At 36.3% G+C, this 12,267-nt stretch overlaps 1 protein-coding gene and 1 long non-coding RNA gene across 2 annotated transcripts in view; one reads left to right on the forward strand and one right to left on the reverse strand.

The window, feature by feature from the left end:
- LOC309504606 overlaps positions 1 to 12,267 on the forward strand; it is a 384,924-nt gene that overhangs the window by 71,848 nt on the left and 300,809 nt on the right. The gene's annotated exons all lie outside the window — the stretch shown is intronic.
- LOC309504564 (solute carrier family 4 member 11-like) overlaps positions 7,577 to 12,267 on the reverse strand; it is a 37,920-nt gene continuing 33,229 nt past the window's right edge. Inside the window, exons 18-19 of the mRNA XM_082177718.1 lie at positions 10,198 to 10,367; positions 7,577 to 7,826 (exon numbers count right to left, since the gene is read on the reverse strand). Of these exons, the coding sequence (XP_082033844.1) occupies positions 7,760 to 7,826; positions 10,198 to 10,367 (237 nt within the window). The 3' untranslated portion in view covers positions 7,577 to 7,759. The remainder of the gene's footprint in view (positions 7,827 to 10,197; positions 10,368 to 12,267) is intronic.

A 12,267-nucleotide genomic window follows, 5' to 3' on the forward strand; every position in this document is an offset into this window, starting at 1 on the left:
CATCCACTGGAAGTCCACACAACCAATATTTTCAAGCTTCAAAATTTTCATAGACATCATAAACGTAATCCATATGAATCGAGTGGTTTAATCAAGTCTATCTGATTTTTTTTTTGTAAATGATGAAAGAATATTAATATATCCCAGTTCTTATGGGTTTGAAATGGCAACAGGGTGAGTAAACGATGACATAATTTTCATTTTTAGGTGAACAATCACTTTCACGTCTTAATGAGTCACACCATGTTCACATTTTGTCTAAACCTTGGTCATCCATAAATTATCTTTCTTGATTATCCATAGATTTCACACAGCTGCTGTGTGAAATTAAACATTTTATATCAAAGGCACTGCAGACTTGCAATAAAGACATTACAGTTGATGTCTTCTACCAGAACACAAAGATTAACCACCACACAGTACAAAGATAATTAAAATCTGAACAATGAACATGAGTTGTTGAGTACGGGTGAAGGAAAGGTCCAAATTTCCATATGCTCCAGTAGTAGGAGAAGCACTGTTGACCATATCAAATAATCTGGTGTAGACAGAGAACAAAGATCTGACTCTGTGGTACAAGATAATATTGCACACAATCTACTGAATATCTGATATTCAGGTCAGGACTCAAAAGAAGCTTTATCAAATGACCTTTAGCAATCACCATTCATAATTAATTCTTACCTTTGTGTGAACCGACTCCATTTGAAGCAAAAGAAAAAGGCTGTTTTAGGACCATCACCATATATTTCTCTTTGCAAGCATTTGTATTCTTAGCATATGAATAACTAACATGAAAATGGATGTATTGTGTTAGAGGCACTTATCGTCAGGTAGCATGAATGTAAGTCAATTATAGGTCAAGTATAGATCTCACATGCTAAGAATGCTAAAGCACAGGTACAAGACCATTTCACCATTCAAGACCATTTCAAAAAATTCATATAATGAAATTTAGTTTCAGATACAAAGTTTAGTGTAGATAGAGTCTTTTTGTGGAAGAAGACACTTAGTTAAGCAAATATAAATGATCAGGATGGAATTTTTTTTTTCTGTTTAAAGTCGCATTGAAATGAAATTGCGATAGTCTTTTCTTCCCTATTGTGACATATGAGTCAAAATATGCGAAGGGGTGATTCAATGTAAAAAATCATGTAAAGATTATCAATCATTTTTGTGTGGAAAATTAAACAACATTTAAAGGTACGAATTTCTCCCATCTAGCGGTGAAATTGTATTTTGCATTCAAACGAATAGTGCTCTCTAGCGCCTCGCTTTTTCAAATGCGTGTTGCAACTACTGAAGCCGTTATGTTCCAAGAAGCTATGACAACATGTCTTCCAATAGCACTTCATCGAGTTTTCTTTCAGGTGATGAGGTTCGTAATTTCGCTTTTTTGGCAACGAGGATTCCTTCTCCTGTGGCTCGGCATAAGTGTGGTCCTGCACTATGAAGTACCGTGCAGTGCAGCCTTTCAAATTTGCCGTGGCAGTGACAAGCACCTCTCACTGATCTCCTTGTCCGTTTCAGCTGGTTTCAGTCACTGAGCTCTGAATGAAAACGCATTGTGGAAACGCGTTGAGGTAGGCTAGTGCTTTTTGTCCCTCTCTGCTATTATAGTTTTTCAAAATGGCGGAATGACATTGAAGCCTCCTTGGACTTACCCATCCAATGTAAATAAAGATGAGAAATTCTTCGCTTACGAGGATAAGTCAGATCATTGGCAGAGGTACTTTTTACACCAATGAGGACATATTTATGAATAAAGACATTGTTTTAGCTAATAAAATACTTTAAAAAACTACACAGTGTACCTTTAATCAAACTGAGAAAATAGTGATCAAATTCACCTGTCCGGTTTATAACATATATTACATCAGCATATGAAAGTCAAGTTTGATCACTCATTTAACAGTTCATCTATTGCCAAAATTATTTTTTTAAAAGATCAGTCAAGAATAGAAAATTATTGAAACTAATCAAATCAGGGATGTCAGAATCAGAATGCATAGTTTGTGCTTAAAAAATGTCAGTCAAAACCAACATGTTGAATGATGTTCACTAACCTGGCGATGTTTTTCAATTGAATTTACTTTTTATTCTCTTAAAGGAGCATTTCACCCATGGGAACATTGATCTTTATTGAAAGTGGGTCATATATGTAGTCGAAATGTAAAATAAATTTTGAATTTGGTGCCTTCTTGACTGAGGAAAAAAAGAAAGTAACTTCAGGACGCATTTGTATGAAAGACAACAACTCCCACAATGCACCACATTGCACAGATGCGCAAGCCACTCCCACTAATCCAGAACAGCATATGAATCACTCATCCGTCTATAAGGCTAGCTACCACCGGAGCTTGAAATTCATTTCACACAAAATGTCTAACGTTAGTTAGTTGGCGAACTCATTAGTGAATTACTCCTCATTTGTATTTCTTTCGAAGTGGTGAATTATTGCATGGTAACGTTACCGGGATGTTCAGTCAGATGCGGTGCGAAACTAGGATGGTTCACAACACAAACGTCCGTGTCCTCGTCTGATTCTGAGATTTCGTCCAGGAGAAATTGGCATCGTTTAAATTCTTCGCAGCAGACGGACTCTATCTCTGTGTTCGTAGTTGCATAGTGAGATCACCGGCGCCACCAGTCCGCCCCCAGCTCGAGCCAGTCTGGGCTTCTCGTCCGCGACAGGCAGGTCTTCTGCCTCGGCTGCTCTTCGCTATGCAGCTTGTAAAGGTAGCCACAAACACCTGATTCGAGCATCAGACTTCCGAAATCCTCTTCTTCTACATCATATTGAGTAACGTTACCCTCCGCTATTGTTATATCTTCACAGCTGGCTCCACAGTGGCTGTTAGCTTAGCTTCCAAACAAGATGGAGGATATTACTTTTAGTTTCAGAAAGTGAAGTCCCACCCACTGATCTGTAATAGGCCTGTAGCGTGAGCGGGTCCCGCCCCCTGGAATAATGAGGAGCTAGTGTTTGAAGTCTCTATACTTTTCAATGAAATGTGACTTCCTGCTTATTATGACGCAAAATGATGATTTTTACGTCATAATAAGCAGGAAGTAAAACACTTAAATCCTTATTTCTCCCATCTCAGGGGAAAATTAATGAAAAATCCACGTTTATTATAATATATGACTGGGTTTCTAACAATACAAAGCTTAATGCAAATGGGTGAAGTGTCCCTTTAAGCATGCAGTGTGAAGTATTTCACTCAGTTCCCTGATCATTCCGATTTAATTTCAGCGAGTAAAGAAAAAAATTATGCACGTGCGTTATGTATTGTGCACGTTATCGACAAACAGCACGTTAAAGCCATTCAGGCCGCCATTTTCATTCTCTCCTCGGAAAGATATAACGCATTCAAAACATCCATTAGTATGGGTTTTCCAGGAAATGTGAGCACTCGCTGGACCTCTGCTTCCAGTAAATACTACCGTGTATTGTGCACTTTATTTTTTGACAGACATCTGTGTTGTGATATTCAAATGATGTGGACTTGAAAACAAATGGTAATAATTATTTATTTCTTAGCCGGCAAGTATTCAGTGAAGTAATTGATGCCCATTAGTGTTTATGTCGATGTTTTTGATGGAAGTGATAACGTGCATAAGGGGTGACATATTACATATGTATGATTTTTGGTTTATTATAAAGCATGCTGGAGACATTAGAAATGCTTTTTAAGTAGTTAATTATACTTATTTTAAGGTATTTCTTGTTTATTTCTTTCAAGTTTATTTCTTGGCTTAAATAAATGACATTATTCTGAGCCTGGCATGTTGGCTTGTCAAAAATGTTACCATTCGAAAATCAAGTTTGTTTTTTACCAGGAAAAGAGTGATTTGGATGCACAAAGTTGTTTGAAATAAAAATGCAGAACCTTTTTAAAACTGTTGTTCTATTAATACTCCTCAGCAGATTTTGACTTATATCTGAGTGTTGTTGAAGAAGAAGAAATGTAGGGTGGGACTTAGTTGTGTCCTTGGGGAATTGATTGGATGGTTGTGGTTTGCTATTGGTGGATATAATTGGCTTGACAGGTTGTCCAGCACTCACTAAAATACATGGAAGTTTTTTTCACCACCACTGTAAAACATTATTTTGATAAAAAATTACGAGGGCACATTAATTAAAAAAATTTAATAAAATGATGTGCACAGAAAAATCATTTATAATAAATACTGAAATATTCCATAAACAATCATGGTGACTTTAATCTGTCAAGCAAACACTTAATTGGGTTTCCTAAATAAATACAAGCAATTTGTGTGAATAGAGCTGAGATACTGGATGACATATTGCATTTCAAATCTTTCAAAAATGTAAACATATTAAGAAATATAAAGAGCAGCTTTGTAATATGTGTACTACACTATTTGTAGTATATCCACATGTAATTGAAATCCAAAGGGATATCTGGTCTTTGAAATGGCGGACATCTTATATTTACACATAAAATTAGGCTGTCCAGTGATCTATTGTGTGTGGTAGCACTTTCAATTGAAAGCAAATCATAGGACGAGTGAATTCATCAAGGACTCAGAGGCTTTTAGCACATAGTGCTTACACATCTTGCTCTGAGAGAGAAAACAGACAGCATGCTTCATTGATTACCTTATCTGTTGAATGTCAAAGGGGAAGATTAAGGCATTCATTTCCATACAGAGATGAGAAGGTGAGAGGGGTGGGGGTGTGTTGATGACATGTTTTCCTCTCCCTGCAAAGCAGTTATGTAAATGATCCCAATACAGCCAGCGATGCAATGTGAATATTCTTAAATTTGTATTACTTATGAGATAAAAGCCACAAAGAAAATGACCAAACAAGGCTTGTTTCAGAACCCATCTGTACTCTGCAAAAAGGAGAATAAAAGGCAATTTTTGAAGCACACAAAATACGGCTCCTTTAAAATCTAGGTCATGCTATTTTCTTTCCATTTTGTGGCACACAATTCTATGTAAAAGAGGCTGAAATCACTTTAATGGCTGCACTCTGGAAATACAATGTTACAGTACAATTCGGTACAACACATGAAGAATTCACACAGCTGCAGCCATTTATCATTCTAGACAAAATAATGTGTGCATACATACCATCAAAAACTGAGAATGAGATCAATGTTAAGACTTCTGAGATTATTGATTGCCCCCTTGGAACTATGATGAAGACAATAAAACGGGCGGTTTCACGCTTTGTCGTTAATTTAAGGGGAATGAAGAAGAATTTGAGTCATTTGTTGTGCTCATTTAGTGAATTTTTAGACCAAAAAAATCAAATAAAAATCACTATCAATGTCAGGACAGAAGAAATGAGTGGAATGAAAATACACTGTAAATTAACAGCATATTAGGGGGCAATTATGATGCAAAGGGGATTTGAAAACCCATTCTTTCATTTCATAGCTTTCACGGCTGTGTGTGTGTGTGTGTGTGTGTGTGTGTGTGTGTGTGTGTGTGTGTGTGTGTGTGTGTGTGTGTGTGTGTGTGTGTGTGTGTGTGTGTGTGTGTGTGTATGTGTGTTTTAGCTCTCTGGGGTGCACTGCATGTGTTGAAATATGAGATTTGAGAGTCACGAGTCACCACAGAGGGGAAGATAATGAGTAACAACTTTAAATTCAGTCTGTGTTCAGTCACACAAAGCTATATGACTTCAGAATATGTGGAATACTGACGTGCACAAATTGTTTTATGGTACTACTATTACCCTGCTGATAAAAACAAACAGCATTAACCAGCATGAATTCCATTTTGGTCCAGGCTGGTTTATGCCGGTTAGAGCTGATCTAGCCGGTGGACCATGCAGCATGGTCATGCTTTTCTCATACTTTTGTATCTGGTCCACCAGCACTCCCGTTTGCCATGCTGGTGGACCAGCAAACCAGCATCATCCCTTGCTGGTCCCAGTGTATGCAAAACATACCTTAAGCTGATGACCAGCAATGCTTTTTCAGCAGGGTATTGTTATATGGGAAATTATGGGGAAGAGCAGTTCAGCAAAACATCTGTTCTCGGACAGAAGAAAGAAAATAAAGCATTTGGTGAAGTTGAGTAAATGAAGACACATTTTTCCAGAACAATAGACAATTCACCTACAGACCTGCTGGTTATTCATCTCTTGACTTCCCCATTACACACAAACCTCATGGAAATGTCTTTAATCCTCAGTCAGGCTCACACAGGTGATTGGATCTCTGCAATGCTGCTAGAGGCTTGTGTCTTAAGAGACCTGCCTTTGATTGCATGTAAACAGCTCCTCATCAGACTGCAGTACATGAGCCCTCTTGACTCCTCTGAGCTCATGCTCACCACCGGTGGGCTTTTTATTCACATGTTGCTAGGATACACAACTTTCAGATGAATCACAATCATTGTGGTCCATGTGCCATTCTTAAAATTTGCCCTATGAAAACACACACAATGGACAATAAAAGATTTAAAGCATTGATGCACTTTTAAAATGCTATCAAAGTTTTGGGAGGTTTAATGTAAATCAATTGCAAAGCTATTTGTTTATTCATTTTGTATACAGTCATTATAACTGGTAACATTAATATCACTAATTTGTCCTCAAATCCATTTATATAAGCTTTTCTGTGTGTTTTCCTCTTGTCATCTATGGTCACGTTATATAAAATGACATATATATTAGCATATAAACTCTATTACATATAGGCCTATATTTTATCTGAATTTTCTGAATCATTATTCCAGTCTTCAGTGTCACATGATCCTTCAGAAATCATGATGACTTTTTTGCTCAAGAAACATTTCTCATCATTATCAATGTTGAAAACAGTTGTTTACTTAATATTTGTGTGAAAACAGTGATACATTCTTTTCAGGATTATTTGACGAATAGAACGTTAAAAAGAAAAGTGTTTATTTGAAGTAGAAATCTTTTGAAACATAAATTGACTGACACTATTGATCTATTGCATTTAATGCATCCTTGCTGAAGAAAAGTATTAATTTCTTTTTTTAGAAATGGTAGGGTTTATTGGATATGAAAAAATCCTTTGAAAAAGTACATGTCAGACTGTTTATCCTTATTGCATGAAATGTAGCCCTCTGGTGTATGAATTATGTAATTAAATCTATTACAAATATATAGTCTACTTTACATCAAAACAAGAACATAATTGTTCCCCATCTTTTTCCCCACAATGATGCAAAGATGTGTTTTGAGAGCGGTACACATTTCTCCATCAACAGAGAATAAGCATCACACTATTTCCATCATTCATTCAAAGGGGGCAGTCATTTTGTAGTGTGAATAAGAGTCAAAGGTAGTGAGGGTGTGATTTTAAAGATCTATCTACAGTAGTGGGTACCAGCATCAGAAGGTTTAAGTATTTTATGAAACCTAAACACGTTAGAGGTCGGCAAGCTCTGAATGAAATGTGTTGAGATTGTGTTTTAAAATGTGTTTGTTCTGCTGTATTGTTTGATCAAATATTTCTGTGTGCAGTTTCAGATAGCACACTAAAATAATAATATTGCTCACCACAAATCCCAGTGCCAGATACATGCTGTGACTGAACAAAGAGACACTTTGAGAATCATGGGAAGAAAAATAAGAGTTTATGATTGCACTAGATAAATAAAAATAGGCAGGGAACACTATAGAAAGATTTAATTCATAACAGATATTGAAGGCACATATCACAACCAGAAAACGTATTATCCTAACAAAAATACATATAGGAAATGCACTTTAAAAGTGTTAGTTTATTTTTATTTTTTTCATCTACATGTATTGAGAATCAATGATATCCAAGTACTTTGCTTCAATGATCTTTGGCAACAAGTAGTTCCTGCAAAGAAAACAGCATGTTACCACCTCATAGAATGTTATGGCAAATAGCATTTTTCTGTGTTGAAATACATGCAAAACGCATTTTGCCTCAACACCAAGTGTGCATCGTCTGTCTAGACGTTACACACACAAATACAATAAACAGCAGGCATGCTGCTTTTTTATAATGTCAAAAACATTGTACTTGTTATAGTGATGATCACTTAAACCTCTGGGTAACACTTTTCAATACCAGTAGAGGAATAATCATGAACTAATAGCTGAATTAATAGTTACTTCAACATGAACTCATGATTAGTGAAGATATGAACTTGAAGAACCAATGAAGAGCAATCCTTAACTACGACAGGAGTCATAAGAATTCATGCATGAATAACGGCAGCCTTAACTACATGTTAGTACCTGTTTGATAGTTAATGCATTAAATAATATTTAGGGGTAAACTAAACCAATCAGAAAATGAATAAATGAATAAATAAGCACTACTCTGAATTTGAATTAAACGTGATTTAATACTGTCATAGTTTAAACTGTAATATCATAATCTGCCATCTGCAGCTTTGTGACAAATAATTGGAATGGCACATGATTATTTATCCATTAATTACACAGATCCGTCTAATCAAACGTGGAAATAGACTAATGAGTACCATTAATACATTTAATCTCAACCATTTTCTGATTTTATAGTTAATTTCTGTTTAATCATAGCTTTTCTTCCCGAAACTACAGTATGTAGGATTTGTTTCTGGTGGGACACTCATTATGGTGCACTTTAGGTGCTCTTGTCGTGTTAGTTGTGTTTCTACGGTAATACTAGAATTTTAATCTAATAAATGTTGCCTGCTTTGGTAAACCGAATTAATAATTGAGTACATGTTTGCATGTATGTTGTATTGTGATTTTTCAGGAGATTATGTACAGTACTTTTTTTTACATTTAAATGTATATGCTTCGATTAGCATTAGCTTATGGACGTTCCCTATTTTACATGTAATAGGGCTTATGTGTGTCTTTACAGGTATGTTTGGGCTTTCTTTTAGGTCCATATATGTTTGAATAAATAAATAAAAATAAAAGAACTACAAATAGGTTTATATATATATATACATATATATACATATACCAGGGGTGTAAAGGAATAAGGACGGCACTCTCAGTGTATATGTTTATTCATATTTTAGTTCTTGATTTGTAAGTGCATCATTGTGTCAATACTTTACTTGAGGGGGACATCATAATTAACTCATTATGAACTAACCAGACACTAACATCAACTAATGGATTGTTAATGCTTTACTTCAGGGGGCACATCATAATTCATTCACTAATTCAGCTCATGAATTATAATACACTTACTATCAAATACACATGTACTAGTACAACTAGTATTCAGCCCAGTTAAGTGACGTTGTGGGGCTTTTCAAAAAGTCAGAGAACGGAGGTACAGTATCATCATCCCGGCCTGTGTTTGGATGGAGAGTGAACTGTACTGATCCCAGCAAACGGCCCCCTGACCTTTTTTTTTTTTTTTGGTAACCGATTCCTTGGTTAGTCACAGTATAGTTTGATGGGAAAGAAAATATCACAAAACAAATTAAGACCTTTTCAGATAAAGTATTAGTGGATTTAGTATTTTCTCTGTTTGATAAGGAGGATCAGTGAAAATAATGACAAACTAATCCTGTGCCATTCAGTAATGTTTATGACGAAACTGCTGATGTCAATAGTTTAAATTATGACAATAATAATTTGTTAAAATGAACTTCGAAGTCAAAATATTTGTCATTCCTTCTTATGGAGCCTGATTGGTTTAGTTCACCCTTAAATATTATTTAATGCATTAACCATCAAACATCTACAAACATGTAGTCAAGGCTGCTGTTATTCGTACGCTATCTCACGACCAATTCGTACGAATTCGTACGAATGATAAAAAGTTGGCTAATTCGTACTAATTTGTACGACCTCACTCGTACGAATTTGTACGATTTGTCTAAACCCACGTGATGGGTAGGTTTAGGGGCGGGGTCAGGGGTAGGTCATTCGTATGAATTCATACGAATTGGCCAATTCATAAAATATGTACGATTTTGCAAAAATCTTACTAATTCGTACGAGTCAGGTCGTATGAATTCGTACGAATAAGCCACTTCGTAGAATTTTTACGTTTTCCCGTGAGATCGGGCTGGTTATTCACACATGAATCCTTATGACTCCAATAGCTCTTTATTGGTTCATTAGTTCATATCTACACTAATCATGAGTTCATGGTGAAGTAACTATTAATTCAGGTATTGGTACATGCTTATTCATGTACTGTTATTGTATAGTGTTCCCAACCTCCTAATATAAAGGCTATGACATACCTTATTGGAATGAGCATGATCATGAGTAAAGGAAAGATCATCTTCATGTAGGGCAGAGGGTACATCCCAAACACACACAGGATGATCAGCTGAACAATCTGCAGGCCTGTGAAATAATGCACCTTCCTCTGCGGCACTCTGCGGATGTAGTGAGTGGGTGGATACGACGTCTTGGGAACAGAGATTGAGATTAGTATCATAATGATAAGTGACAGATTTGTATTATTTCATATTAGTCAACCTAAAATATAATCCTATTTACTTTCTTAAAGGGATAGTTCACCCAAAAAAGAAAATTTGCTGTTTATTTACTCACCCTCAGGCCATCCAAGATGTAGGTCTTTTTTTTTTTCTTCAGTAGAACATAAAGAAATGTTTTAGCTAAAACTGTGGTCCTTGGTGAATCATTTAATGCAAGTCAATGGTTACCATTACTTTTGAGAGTAAAAAAAAAAAACACACACAGGCAAAACAAAATTAATACCTGCGGCCCCTGACGACACATTGAGGTCTTGTGAAGCTCAACGATTGGTCTGTGCAAGAAACTGAACATTATTTACCACATTATTACCTTAATCAACAGCCTTGGCAAACAGTCCTGAGCGCGTTCATGGCAGTCTGGAGCGTGAGCTTGTACGGGGGAGCAAACTCACACGTGAGCTGGCGCTGTGTTTTATTACAACAAAGATGGAAGACGCATGTGTTGTATTATTCATCAAAGTGGTACTTGTGCTTATCCTGGATGCCGCAACCTATATAGAAAATAAAGATTACGTTCGATTGTGCAATCTCAATCAAAATGATTCCAAACGTTTGAGCTCCCACATATGTCATTATGCAACAAGAAGCTCGGGCTCCAGACTGCCTTGAACATGCTCAGGACTGTTTACAGAGGCTGTGGATTCGAGGTTAAAATGTTGTAAATAATATTCAGTTTCTTGCACAGATCAATCGTTTCGCTTCATAAGACCTCAATGTGTGGTCAGGACTCAGGAGCCAGGGGTATTCATTTTGTTTTGCCTGTAATATATTTTGTTGACTCTTAAAGTGACGGCAGCCATTGACTTGCATTATAAGAATCACCAAGGACCACCGTTTCAGCTAAAAATCTTCTTTACTGTTCTACAGAAGAAGAAAAAACACTACATCTTGGATGGCCTGAGGGTGAGTAAATTAACAGCAAATGTTCATTTTTTGGGTGAACTATCCTTTTAATACACATTCAATGACCTAACTAGACATGATTTCCAGCAAAAAAAAAAGCCTTTTGTCTTTCCATGCTGAATACAAAACTGCTGCACATCGCGACACAAGACATCTGATGTTACGAGGAGTAGAATTTTAATCCAATGAGATTTCACTCAGGCCAGTGTCTGATGCTTGATGCGTCTTGTTAGGACAAAAACTCAGATTTGCCCCGTTTCATTCCAAAATACATCAAATTACTTTTAAAATCTGTTGGTAATGGCATTTCATGTTCACTTTAAACCTGTAAATCTTCAACATGGTAGAATGGCCAGCATGGGACTCAAAAACAACCTTCACAGCCACAATTAGTCCCTCACTACACTAGCTATATACTGATTTTCACAGTGGTTGTACATTCCAAAGGCAGCACTACATTATGCAAAAATGTATGCAAAGTATCATTGATAATACTGAGTGATCTGGAGGAGACTAGGATTGAAACAGATAGTCTTTGTGTTTGATACTCAGAGGAACCAGTATGGTTTTAAATGAACTAAGTTACTGGGGCATGTTGAAACGCTTGTATTACTGTATGTCAAGTCAAGTCAAGTCAAGTTTATTTGTATAGCGCTTTTCACAATACAGATTGCATCAAAGCAGCTTCACAGTATTAAATTAAAATAATACAACAAAGTTTGTTTCAAGAGGAATTTATTGATTGATAAAATTAAATTAAATATCCCCAAAATATCCCCAACTGAGCAAGCCAAAGGCAACAGTGGCAAGGAACCGAAAAACTCCATCAAGTGACCTAATGGTGTCCTAAAACTCCATCAGGTGCCTTAATGGAGAAAAAAAAAACCTTGGGAGAACCCAGGCTCA

The sequence above is a fragment of the Leuciscus leuciscus genome (genome assembly GCF_965113295.1).
Source record: "Leuciscus leuciscus genome assembly, chromosome: 8".
NCBI lineage: Eukaryota > Metazoa > Chordata > Actinopteri > Cypriniformes > Leuciscidae > Leuciscus > Leuciscus leuciscus.